The sequence below is a fragment of the Aquarana catesbeiana genome, linkage group LG13, assembly GCF_042186555.1.
Source record: "Aquarana catesbeiana isolate 2022-GZ linkage group LG13, ASM4218655v1, whole genome shotgun sequence".
Lineage (NCBI taxonomy): Eukaryota > Metazoa > Chordata > Amphibia > Anura > Ranidae > Aquarana > Aquarana catesbeiana.
The window spans coordinates 80,249,341-80,271,629 of record NC_133336.1 but is presented as its reverse complement, the minus strand read 5'-3'; the positions used below and the strand labels follow the sequence as shown (position 1 = coordinate 80,271,629).

Below are 22,289 nucleotides of genomic sequence, written 5' to 3'. Positions count from 1 at the left end.
TGCTAATGACACCCCCACACGGATTTACAAGAAATCAGTTGTACGCCACTTGTTAGATGCAGCAAAAGCTTGCATTCCACTCTTCTGGAAGTCCCCTCAAACACCGACCATAGCCTTCTGGCTCCAAAAGAAATAAACCAGATGGAGGACTTAATCCTCACAAGCCAAAACAGACAGGAAACATACTCCAAAACTTGGCAATTATGGAATATGTTCAAGTATTCAGAAGAGGGACAGGCCCTCCGAGGCCGGTGATATTATACTGCAATCTGAGTTTAAGAATAATTTTGGATAGGCGTAAGCAAACACACATGTTTGTGAATTACTACTCTGGTCTCCACCCCCCCCCCCCTCGTACACCCCCACCCCCCCATCCTTCCCCTCCTTTCTTTTTACTCTTAACTACACCCACCCCACTCTACTAATCTGCTTTTCGCTAGATATTCTTTCTTTTTCTCAAAAAAATAAAATTAATAGGGAACCGCTCAAATTGGGAGCATGATACCCTGCAACACCATAAATCAAACACAAGGCACACTGTCAGACTGAGGTCCAGTGGAAAACATGGTATGGATAGGTACATTGTTCTATATCAATAACTATGTTATAGGTCAGTAACTATGTTATAGTAAAAGAACCTATAAGTCAATCAATACTGGTATATCTTTCACTGCCTTCCAAGCTTATAGAAAAGAGATGCCTCTTATACCATTTTATGTCAGTGTGTTGAACTTACTGTATCTGTACTTTTGCCTGTACTGTTGTTAAACGTAACCACACTATTGTTGTATGTCCCGGTGAACCGGTTTTCTAATATAAATAAATAATTAAAAAAAAAAAAAAGTGAGTGCTGACCAATTTCATCCAACCCCTTCCTGTCATCCCAGACACATATAAAACTGTACATATACTGTATACACGCACACTTTTTTTTTTTTTTTAAGGTTAGGTCTGGGAAGGGTACAGGGACAGGAAGACAAAGGCCTGGCTAATTTGGAATTGAGCTTTAATATATCATCACACTAAAAATGCCCATTGTGGGTCTAAACAGTAAAAACTGAACACAATTTGAAGCCTGTGAGTACAGTCATAAAAAAAAAAAAATTATAAAAAAAATTCTCACAGAAAAGATGGATGATCAATATTCTGTGGAAGAAAACCTAATTTCTAGTTTTTCAAGGTAGAAATCTATGAACACAAGTGAACACTTACCCACAGCTTAGACACATGGCAGAACAGGTGAAATACTCATCAGGGAAGAAGCAGCTATGTGTCATTTGATCATCTGGTATCTCACCACTGAATCGGTCACTCAATGCCTGAAAACCAAGTATACAAGGCTCATAATAATTATTTTTTTAAAAAGTCACGATGCCACCTACATGAAAATAATTCATAAGCAACCTCATATTATAACATGCAGCAAGTAACTGAAGAGGGAGAGGAAATTAGGGGTGGAGAGCAGCTATTTTAGCAGAAAGCGCTTGTAAAATCTCAAGTCAGGCATTTCTATTGAAGTTGATATACATATATATCTACACAGGGATCCCAGCTCAAGTATGAAACTTTTAAGTCTCAGGTAGTGTAAGAGGACATGGGGCCACACGTCGGGACTGGAAGAGAAGCCGTTTAACCTTAAGCTGTGCAGGAGGATTTTCACTGTCATGGCAGTAAGGATGTGGCACTCTCTTCCATAATCGGTATTGTCAACAGAAAGCATGGGTAGATTTAAAAGACTCTTGGATGTGCATCTTAGCAAACACAATATACAGGGATATGGGAATTGATTATGTAACTATGCAAGTCTATAAGGGCCTGTAATCTGCCAAAAAGTAGCTCATGTACTTTTTTTGAGCAACAGGCATTTTGCTTCAGGTGACAGAACACTCAGATATGAACAGGGGCCGTTGAAATGAATGGGATTTGGCTTGTTGAGCGTTTTAGAGCTACAAGCAGAAAATCGCTCAGGTGTGAACAGGGCCTAAAGGATAAGTAAAAGAGCTTTAGGAGAGTTCTTCCTAAAGCCTGTGCTGTGCAACTTCTTTTTTGTTTTCAAGGCAGATTTTGATTAGTGGCTGTGGAAGGCTTCATGGTACCAATAGGCTGTATTTCATAAGCAGCATCAACAGCAGGAGTGTTCCCGGATCATGACAATATAGACAAAGGAGGGTGGACTAGTGCATTAGTGTAGTGGTTGAAAACCCAACTAGTCAGCAGGTAGGTTGTACTGCTTCCATGCACCTCAAGGTTTAACTTTGGATGGATGTGTAGCTATAACTAGAGTTTTATATACATTTTCTGTGATCCCTTGAAGCAAAATCGAAACAGATTTTCAAAGTGTCCATAAATAGGAATGCAGCTTCTTGCCATTCATTTTATTTAGTGTAAGGGTCCTATTTTTCTGAATATAACAATTATAAAAATCTCTCTCTGCATGATCAGCATAGGTGTGCATGCCATATCACCTCTATGCATTTAGATGGATGGAGTTGGGAACATTAGACTTTTTAGTATTTACTCTATTGTTTGATTGAAAACAATCCTGTAAAAGGCTGCTTGCAACAATGCTAAAACATACACGTGGTCATAGACCTTTATGAGCCACTTGGATGAGCAGGAATGTTTTGACAGCTTAGGGCACAGAAGCATGCATATTCATGCCTTCAGAGTAGGGAGGAACCAGCAAAAGCAGACACTTTCAGTGCCTGCTTACCACGGTTAGAATAACAGCAACTGGACAAGTTCACAATCCAACTCACCCAAATTTGGAAGCTGGTGGTATCTGCTGGTGCCCATCAACACGGATATCAGCAAGAATCTGTGATAATCATCTTATTTCTATGCACAGCTTTAAGATTCTGCAACAACTTTCATACTAAGTAAAAGGTGCAGTCAAATTTGTCCATTTAACCTTATTTTTGGAAATATCGAATTTAAATTGGGTTTTGCTATCTGCTCCCCACATTGCTTTTATTATTGTGATCACTTTTATGTATTATTGGTTTTAATAAACCTATATTAATTGACCTGCACTATTGGAGCCCCCCCCTCTCTTCTTTCATATACATTCATTGTGAGGAGATTTGCTGTGGCGTGTTTTCTTGGATACATTGTGCCTCCAGTCCTGCAGAGCTTCATGAGGCTGTTCGGTGACATCCGTGGAGACCCCGGACTTCCTTTTCCATCTGAGGGAGCCACTGATTCGATCATCTAAGCCTTATTGACCCAGTGTCGCTGACATCTGGGTCCACCCTATCTGGTAAGAGTACCTCATCTTTTTCATCTTTTGGATCCACCACTGTTGAAGCCCCATAAGGTCGTGTGCACGATAGAAGATTGACCCTTCACTATCACGCTCTTCCTTTGGACTTTGTTCATTTATTGATTGATTTATTTTATTTTGGACTTCTCACTCTGGGATTGATTGTCTCATTTTGGGTCTATTCCCTGATTTGTTCCCCCTTTTTCCCTTTTGCACTGCACCACAGAGCATATATTATGTTAGCGCTACATTTCTTTACAGTTATCGAATTTAAATTGACTGGATACGGAATTAAGTATGGGAATGATAAGAGATATTTACATGAAATAGTACACATTTTCACAAAGATTTTAAAATGTGCCTAAAGACATTAAAAACCCTTAAATCGGGGTTCCCCTGACCATTCCCATTTTTTTTTTTTTTTTTTAATCATTCTGACAATCATAAAGTGACACTCACTGTTTCGGTTGTTTTAAGCTGCTGCTGTCCGTTTTCGTTTTAAATAAATATTTATAAAACGTTCCGTGGTCGTGGCATATGAAGCCCACAAGCATGGATTTCCGGGACCTGGTGAATGCTGAGCTCCCATTATTCACCGCTATTTCCCACGCATGCTCAGTGTTTCAGGGTTGCCATCACAACGGGCGGACGGCGTTGAAATCCCACGAGAACTCGCGGCAGGCCTCCGCAATGACTCCTGGGAATAATGACAGTAGCTCCCAGGAGACATTGCAGGAATAAAGGAAATTGCGTAATACCTGCAGATGACCCACCCATATCCGCAGAGAACTAAGACAGGAAGCAGAGATTAACATTGAAAAAACACAGGTACAAAAGAAAAAAAAAAATAATAATAATAATAATATATATATATATATATATATATATATATATATATATATATATATATCTATATATCCGTTTATAACTGAATACAGTCATGGCATGTGATTGAGCAAAACTTGTAAAATAGGGTGGAGCTCCGCTTTAATAGAAAGATATCATATTCATGTTGTTCCAATTAATGTTATAATTTATGAAAAGAAGAAAAGGAAAGTTTAAAATAAATATCTGTAACCTTCTTTTTAAAGAATAAAATAAATCCCCTTGCATGTGTAGACAATACATCCCCATTATTATGTTACCTTCAGGGCCTTATAGATGACACCTGGGTTGCGTGAGGAGCGTGTGGTGTTGTTCTCCAGCTGTTGCTCAACAGCACGTCTTAAGCCTGAGAAATCTGTAGGAGGGTTGTATGTACGTGTCCCTTTATAATGTATAGAACTGAAGGCTTCTGGGAAGCGACCAAGTTTACGGAACCGATCTTGAATCACTTTCTCTGGTATTTCTGAGGCCTTCTCTAAAACAAAATAAATATCCAAGTACAAAAACGTTAGAACATTAGTAGGAGACAAAATGCTAATTAACTATAATGAACAGCACACAGTATGCTACACAGACTAAAAAGATAAAAAGAACCACAAATCTGATGCTAGAAACAAAAAAAAAAAAAAAAAAAAAAAGGGGGAGCGCTTTAAAAACAAGGAATTCATTTTTAAAAGGCTAAAGAAAAACCAAATACAGTGAGGGAAAAGGGTATTTGATCCCTGCTGATTTTCTACGTTTGCCCACTGACAAATAAATGATTAGTCTATACCAGGGGTAGGCAACCTTTTGAGCACAGTGTGCCGAAAAATGTTTTCAAAGAAATTGAGCATGCCGATTTTATAACAGAAAATGTCAACTTCATACTCTCAATCACGAAAAGGATTTTTTATAAAGTAAATGCTGTAAACTACTTTAGTAGTGAGAAATTAACATCCTTCACTCTCACCAGATCAGCTTCAATTCCTGCAACTCCACACCTCAGATGAGCCCCAATTTATGCACTTTCACACCTCAGATCACAGCCCCCCTGCAAATTTGTTTCACCACTGTACCCCCCTGCTCATCTGCCCCACCACTGTACCCCCTGCACATCTGCTCCACCACTGTACTACCCTGCACATCTGCTCCACCACTGTACCCCCTGCACATCTGCTCCACCACTGTACTACCCTGCACATCTGCTCCACCACTGTACTACCCTGCACATCTGCTCCACCACTGTACCCCCTGCACATCTGCTCCACCACTGTACTACCCTGCACATCTGCTCCACCACTGTACCCCCTTTCTCAGCTGCCCCAAAACTGTAACCCTCTGTACATCTGCCCCACCACTGTAACTCCCTGCTCATCTGCCCCACCAATGTTCACCCTTTCTCATCTGCCCCACCACTGTACCTCCCTGCACATCTGCTCCACCACTGAACCATCTTCTCATCTGTCCTAACACTGAACTTATCTGCTCATCTGCCCCACCACTGAACCCCCTTTCTCATCTGCCCCACAACTGTACCTCCTGCACATCTGTCCCACCTCTGTTCTCCCTGCTCTTCTGCCCCACCACTGTAACCCCCTGTTCATGTATTCCACAGATGTACCTCCTTTCTCCTCTGTACATCTGCCCCACCTCTGTACCCCCTGCTCCTCTGCCCTACTGCTGTAACCCCATGCTCATCTGTCCCACCACTGTAACCCCCTTCTCATCCCTCCCACCACTGTACCTCCTGCGCATCTGCCCCACCACTGCACCCCCTGCTTATCTGCCTTATCAATAGGGCTGCAACTAACGATTATTTTCATAATCGATTAGTTGGCAGATTATTGTTTCGATTAATTGGTTAATAACCTTAAATCTAATATTAGAGGAGAGATATTGCATATACTATTAAAAGAGATATACTGTATAAACTATTAGGAGGAGAGATATACTGTATATACTATTAAAGGGTGAATCTGGTAAATATCAGACTCCGAGATCAATTTTTTTTTATTTAAAAAAAAAAAAACAAACAATGTTCCTTCCTTCAAAAAAAACTGTCATTTTAAGAACGTTTGTTCGATTTTCTAATCGTTAGTGGGGTCAAAATCTACGTTCACTTTCTACCACAGTGACGGGAAAATTTGTAAATAGAAAACTTCTTGGTCAAAGGAATTTTCAGACAGCGTATGTGGTTTTCGTTCAGAAATTACATTCATTTTAAAAACAATGTTAAAAACAAGTGAAAATTTCAAACAGCATTATTTTATTCAGCGAATGTACAAAGATTTTTCGTCTGAATATTGTGTGAAAATTGATCCATGTGGCCAGCATAAGGCTCGAAGGTCCCTGAGCCTTTACAAATATGCAGCAGCTGAAAAAAAGCATAGATGTGAACGTGTCCCATAGGAAACCATGCAAATGAACTGTAGTGTGTTTCTGCAAAAAGCACCAAAAAACACATGATGTGAACCAAGTCTAAGACGTTTAGTAACATAATGGGTTTAAAAAAAAACTAAAATTAGCCCTTTATAGTACAAAAAAAAAAAAATCAGATAATCACTACTGTAAGGGGTTCTTTTTTACTGTAGAACTGTGAAAGTAATATTTACAGTAGCGATTATTTGCTCTTTGTACTATAAAGGGCTGATCTTAGTTTTTTTTTAACCCCATTATGTTACTGGCCGATTAATCGATTATGAAAATAGTAATCGATTAATTTCATAATCAATTAGTTGTCGATTAATCGATCAGTTGTTTCAGCCCTACTTATCAATGAACCCCTTTTCTCATCTGCCCCACCACTGTACCTCCCTGCACATCTGCTCCACCTCTGTATCCCCATGCTCTTCTGTCTCACTACTGAAATCACCTTCTCATCTGTCCTAACACTGAACCCATCTGCTCATCTGCTGCACCACTGTAACCAGCTTTCTCATCTGCCCCACCAATGTGCCTCCTTCACATCTGTCTCACCTCTGTACCCCCCTGCTCTCCTGCCCCACCTCTGTACCCCTCTGCTCTCCTGCCCCACCTCTGTACCCCCCTGCTCTCCTGCCCCACCTCTGTACCCCTCTGCTCTCCTGCCCCACCACTGTAACCCCCTGCTCATCTGCCCCACCAATATACCTCCTTTCACATCTACCCCCCTGCTCATCTGGCAAAGCACCAAATCCCCCCTGCTCACCTGGCTCAAACACTGAACCCCCCTGCTCATCTCTTCCACCACTGTACCTCCCTGCACATCTTCCCCACCGCTGTACCCTCCTGCTCTTCTGTCCCACCTCTGAACCCCTCCTGCTCATCTGCTCCACCGCTGTAACCTCTTCTCATCTATGATATGCGTAATATGCAGAGTGGTGAAAAGAAGCAGAGATGAGACACATCTACCTGTCCTGGCACACTCATCCTGCTGATCCACCTCTTGCATCCAGCCCATGTGCTTGTATGTGATGTATGTGATGTCACATACAAGCATATGGAATGGATGCGCAATGATGAGCTCAGGTCAGGGACATTTTCTGAAATCAGTGGGCCTGTGTGCAGGATCATAAGTTAGGCCCCCCGCGGCTGAGAAAAAGTGGTTGGGTGTGATTTTCATTGCGCTGAATACTGGCTGTGGCTTAAAGGGACACAGAGTGCAGGGGTTCAGTAGTAAGTGACGCAAAAGTTCAGGAATAAAATTTCAACAAAGTTCCCAGAAGCTCAACAAAAATTCCACAAACTGTCAACTGATTGTGGTTTTCTCAATCACAGTGAAATCACTTCTTTCGAATATTGGTAGTGGCAACCAAGCGAGTCATCTTCCTCCAAAAGGTGGACGGGGCTAGCAGGACTGTGATTGGCTTTAGCAATGGCCAAGACATTCCTCCTCCTGGAAACAGGAACCGCCCCCTCCTAGCAGAACTGCACCCAATCTCTTCCCCATCACAAAAGCTGACAATCGCAGCTACAGCAAAGTTAGAGAACCAAACAATGTTTCCCATCTTTTACAATGTGTGGGGTGCAGGTGCAGCATGGGGAAATCTGAAACTGGAATGCATTAGTGTCCCCCTGACACTTCCCTGCGCTGCTCGTCCCTTGGATACGGTGTAGTTGTCCTGTCCGCTTAACAGAAAAACACTCCCAAAACAAAATATTTCCACCTATGTTTGATGGTGGGAATGGTGTTCTTGGGGTCATAGGCAGCATTCCCCCTCCTCCAAACACGGCGCGTTGAGTTGATGCCAAAGAGCTAGATTTTGGTCTCATCTGACCACAACACTTTCACCCAGTTCTCCTCTGAATAATTCAAATGTTCATTAGCAAACTTCAGACAGGCCTATAAATGTGCTTTCTTGAGCAGGGGGACCTTGCAGGTGCTGCAGGATTTCAGCCCTTCACAGCATAGGGGGTTACCAATTGTTTTCTTGACGACTATGGTCCCAGCTGCATTGAGATCACTGACAAGACTTTCCCGTGTAATTCTGGGCAGATTCCTCACCGTTCTCATGATCAATGAAACCCTGTGAGGTGAAATCTTGCATGGAGCCCCAGAACAAGGGAGATTAACAGTTATTTTGTGTTTCTTCCATTTGTGAATAATCGCACCAACTGTTGTCACCCTCTCAACAAGCTACTTGGCGATGGTCTTTTAGCCCTTTCCAGCCTTGTGTAGGTCTATAATCTTGTCCCTGACATCCCTGGACAGCTCTTTGGTCTTGGACATGGTGTAGAGATTGGAATCTGATTGATTGCTTCTGTGGACAGGTGTCTTTTATACAGGTAACAAGCTGAGATTAGGAGCACTCCCTTTAAGAGAGTGCTCCTAATCTCAGCTTGTTACCTGTATAGAAGACACCAGGGAGCCAGAAATCTTGCTGATTGATAGGGGGGGGGGGATAAAATACTTACTTTACTCATTAAAATGCAAATCAATTTATTTAAAAAAAATTTGAAATGCGTTTTTCTGGATATTTTTTTGTTATTCTGTCTGGTAAAATAAACCTACCATCAATTAAATTATAAACTGATCATTTCTTTGTCAGTGGGCAAACGACGTACAAAATCAGCAGTGGATCAAAAACTTCTCCCCTCACTGTATCCCCTAAATAAACTAATTTTAAAAAGCCAATGTCTGCGTTTATTAAATATTTTTATTAAGGAATTAAATGTTTGTTTGATATGCAACCACTTACTACTATGAGTTTTTACCAATTAGAGCAAGTAGATTAGAGCAAGGAACTTCCATTCAGTACTAATAGCCTACAACTGCAAAAAATGTATTTTTTTTGTTTTTTTTGTCAATAGTACGAATATTAATGCAGACTTTGGGGGTGAGTGCAACCTGTGGGGAAAGGGAGACATAGTTTGTATATATATTTACCTTACTCCCATGTCATCTGGGGAATGCCATGTAGCCCAAATCTCATGAGAAGACACCGACTTGCCCTGTACTGGATCATCTTCTTTAGAGATCTGGACTATATGGAAGAATGGAAACATGACCCCCTGCAGTACATTGAAAAGATGTTGAAAGTCTTGCAGTTAGTTTACTTTAGTAGCCAAAGTGGAAAAGGCCTCTGCGTGGAAGCATGCAGAAACAGATCTATAACTCTGGTACCATGCTCATGCTCCCTGCTACTGTAAAGCTATAGCTCTGACCTGGGAGGAAGAGGGTAGAGCAACCGCTGCCATCACAAGATCTTTAAGCATATTGGCTGTAGATAAGCTTTGCCAACCAGGCTATGGGTGCTCTCTTTATAAAGCGACCTAGAATGTATTTAGTGGCTGTAAACAGAAACTTCAGTTGGGCTTTAAGTGAGCAGAGGTAAACCCTTACATGTACCCAATGAAGGGACTATCCTCAGGTGATACACAGATTAATCAAATCTTCCTACATAACCTGTACCTGTTTATCTGCAGTCTTCTCTTCTCTACATTTGTTCAAAGTCCAGGATTTATAAAACTTATCAGGAGTTCAGAAAAAAAGGGGACAGAGAGCTGAAGTTACTCTGCAGAGCTCAGCGAAGAGAGGTCTGAGAGCTGATTGGAGGGAAAAGACACACCCCCTCCACACAGCTCACAGAAACAGAGCCGAGGCTCCCCCCCCCGTCACCATTTTTCTCTTGGTGTCAGGAGAAAAGTGACAGAATACAGCAGCAGACAGAAATGACACAGTGTGTTTGAGACAGGTACACAATATAGAAGGACATACTTCATTCAGATTTCACGTCTGAGGTTTACACCCATTTTGAGGCAGAAAATAGTCAAGTGAAGTATCATCTTCAGAGCTTACCTGAACCAAGCAGCTTTGTATGTACAGTCTCATGAAAGATAATGACACCAGGACCCAGCGTGGAAAGAGGCACATCTAAACCACAACGTGCTGTCGTGGCTTTCAGCTCTTTAGTAAAATGCTTCAAGTAGGCTTCGGAGGCATCACCAAGAAACTTAAATAGGTCATTGTGTAAACGATCAGCATGAGTTCTATAGATAACTAGATCAGAAATGGCTAAGACTTTGAGCAGTAATCGTGTCCTCTGACTCAGGTTTACAGTAGCTCCGAGCAGTCCTTCTGTGTCAATGACTACAACCTTATGGACAGGATCAAATGCTGCCCAAACACCAACCGTGCATGACTCCTGAGCTGGGGAGGTCTTAAAAACTTCACGCCCATAGAAAAACGTATGGTTAAGAGTGTGTGATTTCCCGTCACCAGTGTTTCCGAATATTGACACAACTTTCAGTAAATCCTCTGCGTTGCAATCCAGTTTTTTCACAAATTCATCTTCATCCTCCACCTTAGAATTTAAGCAAAAGCCAAATTAAACAACACTGTAAAAATGAAAACTTTCCATGATTTTCTTATTTGTTATATAGCAAAACATTCATTTAAATATAGAAACAAAATAAATAAATACAAATGTATGAAATCCAAAATTCTGTATCTACAGTGTTAAGGACAATAGGAATTACTTAGCATTGCATGCAGACATCAGTAATCAGGGCTGCCTGCATACAGTACATATTTGTAAAATGTATTCTAAATACATATTTAAGGGCCAGTTCATACTGGTGTGACAAACACTCTGCCTTCAAGAGCACAAGTCGCATGACATGTCAAAATCAATGGTTCCCTATGAGAGCCGTCTTAACTCGTCCGACTTGTGTCGGTCCAACTTTTGAAAAAGTTCCTGTGCTACTTTGGTCCGACTTGGGTGCAATTTCAGCCCACAGCATTCGTCAGGGGAGGAGGCCTTTTTTTTTTTTTAATTGGGTCGGCAGAGGAAGACATCATGACTGACATTGGATCTACATTCGGGGACATTATTAATTTTTAATAACGGACTTGTCAAAAACTGCCTCTTGTTACACTACACAGTTTTTTGGGGTGAATGGGTAAGGGTACTCATTCATATGGGGGGGCCCCCTTTCTTTAAGGGGGCTTCCAGATTCCGATAAGCCCCCTGCCTGTAGACCCCCACAACCCTAGCCCAGGGTTGTGGGGCAGAGCCTCCCTGCCCCAAAGAATTCCCCTCCATGTTGAGGGAATGTGGCCTGGTATGGTTCAGGAGGTGGGGGCCTGCATGCTTGGATAAGGGTCTGGTAAGGATTGGGGGGGATCCCACGCTGTTTTCGTTTTTTTTAATTTTGGCATGGGATTTTGGGTCCTAAAGGGTCTGGTATGGATTGAGGAGGGGGCTTCACACCATTTCTTTTGTAAATTTGGCATGGAAATCCATACCAGACCCAAGTCGCACTCATCTCATGTCAGGTCCTGTTCATTAAAGTCAGATCAATGTCGGACCGAAGTTGCAGGGCAAAGTCGAATCCGAAGTTGCGTGATTTTCATGTCAGAGCCGTGTGAACACGGCCTAAAGGAGACATTCCATACAAAAACTGTCAACTGTCATACAGGGCTCATTCACACGGGATGAAAAAAATGCTGCATTTAGCAGTGCCACAGCACATAGTTTTGTGAGCATCTAAAAGGTTGCACTACAGTAATCAAACGACCCCATACATACAGCTGCTTTTACATTCAAAAAAGGTTTGCTGCGTTTAACCACAGAAAAATAAATAAATAAATTTTTAAAAACAGAGCCGCACAGATCTGCAGATTTTACGCACATACAGTGCCTTGAAAAAGTATTCATACCCATTTAAAATTTTCCACATTTTGTCATGTTACAGCCAAAAACAATTTTATTTTTTGAGATTTTATGGGATAGACCAACACATAGTGGTACATAATTGTGAAGTAGAAGGAAAATGATAAAATGGTTTTCACATTTTTTTACAAATAATTATGTGAAAAGTGTGGCGTGCATTTGTATTCAGCCAATACTTTGTAGAACCACCTTTCGCTGCAATTACAGCTGCAAGTCTTTTTGGGGATGTCTCTACCAGCTTTGCACATCTAGAGAGTGACATTTTTGCCCATTCTTCTTTTCAAAATAGCTCAAGCTTTGTCAGATTGGATGGAGAGCGTCTGAACAGCAATTTTCAAGTCTTGCCACAGATTTTCATTTGGATTTAGGTCTGGACTTTGACTGGGCCATTCTAACACATGAATATGCTTTGATCTAAACCATTCACTCGTAGCTCTGGCTGTATGTTTAGGGTCGTTGTCCTGCTGGAGGATGAACCTCTGCCCCAGTCTCAAGTCTTTTGCCAACTCTAACAGGTTTTCTTCTAAGATTACCCTGTATTTGGCTCCATACATCTTTCCATCAACTCTGACCAGCTTCCCTGTCCCTGCTGAAGAAAAGCATCCCCAACATGATGCTGCCACCACCATGTTTCACGCTGGGGATGGTGTGTTCAGGGTGATGTGTAGTGTTCGTTTTCCACTACACATAGCGTTTTGCTTTTAGGTCAAAACTTTCAATTTTGGTCTCATCTGACCAGAGCACCTTCTTCCACATGTTTGCTGTGTCCCCCACGTGGCCTCTTGCAAACTGCAACCAGGACTTCTGATGGCTTTCATTCAACAATGGCTTTCTTCTTGCCACTCTTCCATAAAGGCCAGATTTGTGGAGTGCGCGACTAATAGTTGCCCTGTGGACAGATTTTCCCACCTGAGCTGTGGATCTCTGCAGCTCCGCCAGAGTTACTATGGGCCTCTTCAGTTTAGGTGGACGGTCATGTTTCGGTAGGTTTGCAGTTGTACCATACTCTTTCCATTTTAGGATGATGGATTGAACAGTGCTCCGTGAGATGTTCAAAGCTTGGCATATTGTTTTATAACCTAACCTTGCTTTAAACTTCTACACAACTTTATTCCTGACCTGTCTGCTATGTTCCTTGGCCTTCATGATGCTGTTTGTTCACTAAGGTTCTCTAACAAACCTCCGAGGGCTTCACAGAACAACAGAACAGCTGTATTTATACTGAGAATAAATTAGACACAGGCAATTGGTTCCACTAGCTTTTAGTTAGGGGTAACAGAGTAAAGGAGGCTGAATACAAATGAACGCCACACTTTTCAGATATTTGATAAAAAAAAAAAAATGAAAACCATTTATCATTTTCCTTCCACTTCACAATTATGTGCCACTTTGTGTTGGTCTATCACATAATCCCAATAAAATACATTAACATTTTTGGTTGTAACATGACAAAATTTTGAAAATTTAAAGGGGTATGAAAACATTTTCAAGGCACTGTATATGCATACAATTGTAGTCATTAATTTGAAAGAAAAATTGAACATTTAAAAACGCATCTAAACATACTTTGGGCATGTATTTTACGCAGGATCTTCTGCTAGCCAGAACCAGTGTTCATGCAGAAGATACACATATGTCCATGTAAATGGACCCCAAAAGATTTCTGACATTTCAATGGTAAGATTTGCCATGACTGCTTTGAGAAGAATTAACTCAAATGCCTTTTTTTTCCTTTTTTTATTATTTAGAATGACCCCTTACAATAGTTAAAACATTTGCAGATAGGATGGTCTTTTGGTAAAAAACTAACATTTATAAAAGGTTAAAAATGTATTTAAACAAAGTAATGCATAGATGTGTAATGTTCAATAAAACAATAGGAACCAAAATCATCTCTCAGTCTCTAGTAAATTGAAACTGTATTAGTTGCTCTGAAATGGTAACCTTGCACAATTTCTCTTTTCATATGTAAATGAGCAGCTATCTGGTTAATAGTTTACCAGAAAATTTATTGATACTCTCCATGACTCAGCCATAGGCATGAATGTAGCACACAAAATGGCAACCTAAGTTTCTTGACAAACAAAAAAAAATGAATGGTGCTTAGACACATACATTTTTCAACAAGCTGAAAAAACCTCTTGTGTAATAACGTTATCTGAGGAATCAGGCATGCCAGTAGGATCCCAACAATACTGTTGGGATCCCTACGGGGGCACCCGAGCCACAGCTCCCTGTGTCCTTTCAGACACCGAGCCATGGCCCTGCCCCCTTTCTTTCCTCATTGGCTGACTGACTTTGATTGACAGCAGCGGGAGTCAATGGCGCCACATTGCTGCCTTAGACAATAAGGAGAGGGGAGTCCCTGGCAGCCTAGACACTCCTACAACATCGCTGGCTCTAGATGGACCTTTAGGTAGTAATTTGGGGAGCTGCTGCACACAGAAGTCTTTTTATGTTAATGCATAGACTGCATATGGAGACAAAAAAACCTTCAGCCTTTACAACCACTTTAATTGTGATTACTACATGTAAACACGTAATGTATATATACACATACATATACACACAATTGCTGCACAAGCCATGTTATTATAATATTAAAAGAGAAGTATGGAAGTTTAAAAAAATAAAATAAACAAACATTCATCCTCACCTAAGTGGATGCAACATCAGTCCTATGCTGCATCTGTCCCCCATTTGCTCTAAGGCCTCATGCACAGTGGACATTTTTGAAGCTGCTCTTAGGGGCGACTGGTGTTTTTTTTTCCTGCCTCTAAATTCCACTGCATGTTAGCTTATGTATCCATGCTCACAGACTTTTAGCAGCAGGGGCTTTTAGAGGCAGAAAAAAAAAATGCCACTTCCAGTGCATCCAAGAGCAGCAGAGTTTTGGAAGAAAAAAACGCTTGATGCGTGTAAACCCGTCTAAGCGCTTGTTAACGCTAGGCGCATTTAGCGCTTGAGCGGTAATTCATTTCAATGGGCAGAATAAACTATTCTTTTGGCTAATGACCTGAATTAGTGCCCAAGTGCTTGACGTCTGTAAATGCACTAAAACACTGTGTTCTAACAGGGGAACTGCCGCCCCCCCTGTCAAAAACACATTACTCAGTGTGATCAGCCATTGGCTGCGAGCTCTGATTGGATGCTGGTTTTCAGCATGCTCATTAGACAGAGGCCGGTCTTGGAGCAGTACACATGGGCCGATAGTCAGCCACTTCCTGCCAAACTGACTGTTTCTGGCCGATTTTCGGCTCGTGTATACCCAGCCTTATAGAGAAACTGGTCCACAACGATATAAAGTCTTATATTAGGTTGGGTACATCAGCAAGGACAGGTTTAGGTCTGGTACACATGGGTGCCAAATTGGCAGGCATTCATGAACTCCCCTGAAGCCAAAGGGGCAGAGTTTCTGTATAGAGGCAAACAAATCAGTATTAAACACTAAGAGGACTATTTATGAATGTTTTCACACAAGATTCACCCAACTTTCACCCAGGATACACACTTTTTTCCATCTGAATCCAGTTAGAAAAATGTGACTTTTGGGTGAAATTTGCGTGGAAAAAATAATGATGCCTAAATATAGTGTTAGCAGGCTTATGATCCGGTCATGCTGATGATCAAATACTCACTATCAGGAATGCCTGCTAAACTCAGGAGAGTACTGAAGAATGTGCTTTGCATCCCAGTGCTTGATCTAATGAGTCTCTAGGCCCTGTTGACACCCAGGTTCTTGGCCTTGCATTTACCTGTTATATCGGTGTAAACAAAAGCAGAATATACATCTTACTGCTGTCTACAGAAGGAATGAAAGATAGTAGGATTCCACATTATGATAGAGAGTTCAATTACACTAAAAGATAATTAAATATTATGTGGCTGGAGCACATTTTCTCTTTATTGCCACTCTTGGATAAAGAAAATGTTCTTTGGACGTGATGCAAGATCGCTTAAAGGACAAATCCAGCCTGAGCTTGTTTGGCTGGGCTTCTCCCATAGGTCACAGAAGTGCAATTCGTTTGGCACTCCTGTGACCCATTTTCAGCAGAGAGCAGTCTGAAGTTTTCTGCTGATGTCACAGAAATCAGGCCAGGAACCGCGTCATCCCGACTCGAACCCTGGATCCACCAGGTGCCTTGACTGATAAGTGTCTCAGCCTCTCAGCGAGCCGCTGAGACAGCTGGTCCCTGCTCCTCCACAGCTCAGTGCTCCAGTGAGTGCAGAGGAGCAGAGCAGGAGAGCTGCTGATTGACAGTCAGCAGCTCTCCTCTGGGGGGGAGCCGAGAGAATGGCTCGGTTCTCAGTGCAGAGACGCCGGGGGACAGATGACGCATCGGTCCGAGATATATATATCTAATCTATCTCTCTCTCTATATCTATCTCTATATATACTGTATCTCTATATATCTATCTATCTATATACACATACACTTTTTTTTTTTTTTTTTAGCAGAGACCCTAGAGAATAAAACGGTAGTCATTGCAATATTTTATGTCACACTGTATTTGCGCAGCGGTCTTTCAAGCGCAATTTTTTTGGGAAACATACACTTTCATAAATTAATAAAAAACAAAAACGGTAAAGTTAGCCCAATTTTTGTATAATGTGAAAGATGATGTTACGACGAGTAAATAGATACCCAACATGTCATGCTTCAAAATTGCGCACGCTTGTGGAATGGTGACAAACTACGGTACTTAAAAATCTCTATAGGCGACACTTTAAAAATGTTAACAGGTTACCTGTTTAGAGTTAGAGGAGCTCTAGTAGTGCTAGAATTATTGCTCTTGCTCCAACGATCGCAGCGATACCTCACATCTGTGGTTTGAACACCGTTTACATATGTGGGCGTCAGTGTTAATTTTGGCGACCAATATATTTTCATCGACTAAATTAATACCATTTTAGTCGACTAAAACAATTCAGATGACTAAAATTACATTTTTGTCAAAGACTAAAATAAGACTAAAACTAAAATGGCAAAAGACTGAGTAAAACTTAATTTAATTTATATCACAATGGCTAAATCTGTGTCTGTAGTGCATGTTCAAAGCTTCATACCATAAATACCAAACATGTTATTAGATTTTTACTCCAGTAGTATATAAGGTTTGTCAGTTCTAAAGAAATAATGCATTAAAATTTAACTAAACCCATTAGATTTTAGTCAACTAAAATGTTCTGGAGATTTCAGTTGACTAAAATACGACTAAAACTAAAATGGCATTTTAATCAAAAGACTATAACTAAGACTGAATTGAAATTTGATGTAAAAATGAACACTGGTGGGCGCGATTTGCGTATGCGTTCCCTTCTGCACGTGTAGGGACAGGGTGCTTTAAAGTTGTTTTTCTTTTACTTTTTATTTTTACACTGTCCCTTTAAAAAAATGCGATAACTATTACAAGGAATGTAAACATCCCTTGTAATAGATACAAAGTGGATAAAAAAAAAAAAAAATCAATGATTTTTTTTCTTTACAATCAAAATCTGATTTTTTTTTTAAATTAAAAATTGGATTTTTGTGATTTTTTTTATCAAATTTAATTTTAATAAAATGCTTTTGGAGTAATAATCTATCTAAAGATAGTTTTCTATTTAAGATACTTTAATTTAGTTTATTCAGCATGAAATGGAGCTTAATTACGTAGCATGAGGCTGTATATTCTGCAATATTTACATTTTTAGTAAACTCATTCAATGAATCCAAGCTCTGCAAGCTGAGATAACATGCACTGCATTGATGCATTCACACAATTTCACAGTAACCATGAGATAAAACAGTTCAATAATATTCCTTTATCCCATTGTTTTGTAAATCTATGTACACCACAAACTGTATGATTGATATCGCTGTTTTACTAACCTGACAGCTTATTCTAAATAGGAAACCTTCATTTTGTTTGCAAATATTGAAGATTCTAACTACCAGCAAGAATAAGTCCTTACATTTAAAGAGCACCTGTCATTTCAGATCCACCATGGCAGCACCCGTTAGCGGGCATCCACTCACCTGCTGCCACCACGTCCCTCACCTTGTTGAGTCACTGCCGCATCACCAGCCATCCCATTAAAGTGAATGAGACTGTCGGTGAGTCAATAGCGGGTCAGAGGAGAAGCTGCTGTGGGACAGAGAGGACAGTTGCTCTTTAAAAATTATGGATTTAAATCATTAGTAAAACGGCTTGATTTAAATCATTTTAAAGTCATTTTACATTTACCAAAAAATAAATTAAAAAAATCTGGCCCTTTAAAGAGGAAGTAAACCCTGATGGGTTTTACTTCCTCTTTTGCTCGCTGAAAACCCTGCAAATTAAAAGCATAATGGACTAGTATGCAATGCATACTAGCCCATTATGTGACACTTGCCTGCAAACGAAGCCCGCGCTGTCCCCTGTGCAGGCCGCCTCCATCTTGACCCCTCTTCCTTCCGGGGCTGCAGACTCTGGCTCTGTGACTGGCCGGAGCCGCGTGACATCACTCCGCGCATGCGCGCGGGATCCGTCAGTCACGGCGCACGCTGGGGAAGAAACGGCACCAAGGTCCGTTTCTTCACAACGCATGCGCCGTTGACGACATCAGTGCACTACAGGTGAAATATCTCCTAAACGGTGTACGTTTAGGAGATATTTCCACTACCTATAGATAAGCCTTATTCTAGGCTTACCTATAGGTAAAAGTAAAAAAAAAAAAACAGTTTAAAACCGCTTTAAGGCCGTTAGGCGAAGGGTCGGCAGACGTCGCTCTGATCCTCCAAAGGCATAGAGTCGAGGGGGGGGGGGCCCCATCTTGCCCTCACTCAACTTCCTGCCCATCGCTCCATAGAATCCAATCGTTTCCACCTTTAATGAGCACTTGGGAAAGTGTGGAAACAACCAGGAAGCGGCGGGAGGGCACCTCTCCCGCTGCCTATAAAAGCGATCTTGTGGCAAAACTGCCACTGGGACCACCTTTATGTGAAAGAGGATCACCAACTGTATAAAGAAATACCGGGGATATGGCAGCTAGTTGCTGCCATAACAACGGTATACAACACACACAGTGGGCAGTCTGGAACTGGTTAAATGTCATAATGTATGAAAAAGCTTGAACCTTTTCTTTATTGTACACTGCCCATATTGACAGTTCTATTTGGTACTAATTTGTGCTACCCAACAATGCCTCATCTTGTTCAAAACCCTTATAAAAAGAAGATTGACACAGAAAAAGCTTGAAGGGATCCATAAGCACTTACCTGAATTTGTTCTGTCTCATCCACTAGAAGGAAACTGACAACTTTCTCCGTCATCTTTTTTCTTCTAATTTCCTCGTCCATCTTTCCTCCTTCTTGAGGTTCTGGGGCATTCATGGTTTGGTAATAGGTCAATGGATGCTTTCTCTTGTTCCCCCCAGAATGAGTACGTTTTTGACAGTCAGCGCAGAGGTCAACTTTACAAGAGGCGCACCTCACCACTGCCCGCTGTCTAGTGCCGTTTGTGCTATTGTGCATAGTATTCACTCCTTTACAAGAGGAGCAGAAAGGGACATAGCCAGGTTGTATGCGGTTTCGCTCATGATTTTGAAGTCTCTCTTGTTTGTGCAAAGCTTCCTCACATTGCTGACACTGTAAGGTATTACACTCATCACATTCAAATACGGCTTCATTATTGCCAGAACAGGCAAAGTTTTCTTGGCACGTCAATCCGGCTACAACAGATTTTTCAGTCGTCGACCCCTGGGTGCTCATCTTCTATCTACGGCTAAACACGTAGATGAATTCAGGCTGTTAAGAGGAACTACGCCCAGATTTAAAGGCTATCTAAGCAAATTTAACTAAAGAAAATTGATCCTAATTGTGCTGATAATCATAAATTCCTAACCACGATGTCAGTTATAGAATTATAACTAAAGTGAGAATCATAGATTGGAATTATGATAATTTCCTATTCAGTTTGCTTCTGAAAACTTTAGACAGCTACAGTAAAATAGAGACTGGCTATATAAACTGGCACTGACATTATCAAATGCCCCCCTCCCCAAAAAAAAAAAAAAAAAAAATTTAAAATGAATAAGTCTTTAAAACAACAATAACAAAATTCAAAAACTGGCGATAAACAAAGGAATACAATAGGGCAGATGTAGTTTTAGAGTGAAAAAAAAATGCCAAGGGTTTCATAAAAAACAAAAACAATGCAGAGTATTAAAAGGACATGTGACAAAAACAAGGCTTTAATTGGAGTAGTGACACCTGAGATGAGACTTTCTGCTATGACAACAAATGTGTCATTGGGCAGCAAGTCCAGTGTTACCAGGAAGAGGCGTCGTCTAATTGGTATTTATTATGTTGCTGGTAAAGACGTGTTCCTCTGGGCCAAAAACTGTTTTCCTTTCAAAACATAAAGCAGTTAAAAAAAATAATAATAATATTGGATAATCAAACTGCAATAATAAAAGGAAAGGTGGGGGATGGTAGTCCAGCTAGCATCAAAGGTCACCTGTGACATCTACTATACCGCCAATGTGTCTATCTGACTCCAGCTATAGCACAGAGGCGATAAAATTGTTTCAAGAAAACCCTTTAAAAATATGACGGACTGGTGGAGAGGAGCATTGGATCTACCAGAATTGTCTGTAGTCACTGCAAATAAATACAAAAATAATTAAAGAAAGAAAAAATCAAATGGTGATTTCCTTGAGATGCATCAACAAACAAGTGAGAGTCTTGTGAGTCTTCTGTCCCAGACAGGCAGGAGTTTTGTGAAGTCTCCGTACCAGAGCAGGTGGGAGTCTTGTGAGGCCTCGGTCCCAGACAAATGGGGGTCTTGTGAAGTCTGCGTACCAGACAGGCGGGAGCCTCGGGAGGCCTCTGTCCCAGAGCAGGCGGGAGCCTCGGGGGGCCTCTGTCCCAGAGCAGGCGGGAGCCTCGGGAGGCCTCTGTCCCAGAGCAGGCGGGAGCCTCGGGAGGCCTCTGTCCCAGAGCAGGCGGGAGCCTCGGGAGGCCTCTGTCCCAGAGCAGGCGGGAGCCTCGGGAGGCCTCTGTCCCAGAGCAGGCGGGAGCCTCGGGAGGCCTCTGTCCCAGAGCAGGCGGGAGCCTCGGGAGGCCTCTGTCCCAGAGCAGGCGGGAGCCTCGGGAGGCCTCTGTCCCAGAGCAGGCGGGAGCCTCGGGAGGCCTCTGTCCCAGAGCAGGGGGGAGCCTCGGGAGGTCTCTGTCCCAGAGCAGGCGGGAGCCTAGGGAGGTCTCTGTCCCAGAGCAGGCGGGGGTGTGGGGTCACGCAGTCACCTGGACAGGGTCAGGGGGAGAATCCAGCCCCACCTAGATACAATCCAGGACAGACAGGTGACCTATGGTGATGTAGGGCTGGGGGGTATCAGTGACAGCAGTGGGAGGTAAACAATGAGGAGAGGGCAGGCTGTGTAGCATAGGCCACAATGGGTTTATGATGGAAGCTCCCTATCAGACTGAGCCGGGAGCCCCGGCATCCCCTCCAGAGGAACGAGTCGCCGCACACAGCTATTGTTTACAAGAGAAGCCGGCAGTGACTCAGGAATCCCAGACAAGGTTCTCCTGGACACGGGCCACAGCTTCCCGCCTACAATGGGCACAACGTTACCGGGCGATGAGCGCGCACCGTCCTGAAGAGGGGGTGACAGCTGCTCCCAGGTCAGGGCCCCCCTGACACCTCCAATCAGCTGATCGTTCTGAACTTCCAGCTTATTTACCGTGACAGAATTGAACACGTTACGTCATTGGAGGGCGGGGCCAGGGATGGCCGGGAGTTGTAGTTTTCTTTTCCACTTCCTAAGTGTGATCTATAAACACTGCGGACTTCCTTACCCATCATGCCATGCGGCCAGCAGAGGCCTATGGGAATGTTAGTTTCTCCTGACCAATGGCTGTCAGGTGCAGAGATGTCATCATCCAACCCTCTTCTCTATACTGTCCTGTGCAATGTATTGATACAGAACTGCTTCCAGCAGTGGTACTAACACATCAAGTATAAAGGAGAATCCTTCATGGCTTTAA

At 42.0% G+C, this 22,289-nt stretch overlaps 1 protein-coding gene across 2 annotated transcripts in view; it reads right to left on the bottom strand.

Annotated features, from left to right (window-relative positions):
• ZFYVE1 (zinc finger FYVE-type containing 1) overlaps positions 1-22,024 on the bottom strand; it is an 82,867-nt gene extending 60,843 nt beyond the window's left edge. Inside the window, exons 1-4 of one of the 2 annotated variants that reach the window (XM_073609295.1) lie at positions 19,521-22,024; positions 10,404-10,908; positions 4,408-4,622; positions 1,213-1,319 (exon numbers count right to left, since the gene is read on the bottom strand). In XM_073609295.1, coding sequence (XP_073465396.1) covers positions 1,213-1,319; positions 4,408-4,622; positions 10,404-10,908; positions 19,521-20,012 — 1,319 coding nt within the window. In that variant the 5' untranslated portion in view covers positions 20,013-22,024. The remainder of the gene's footprint in view (positions 1-1,212; positions 1,320-4,407; positions 4,623-10,403; positions 10,909-19,520) is intronic. The other variant, XM_073609294.1, reaches the window with a different exon arrangement.
• Positions 22,025-22,289: the final 265 nt, after the last annotated feature.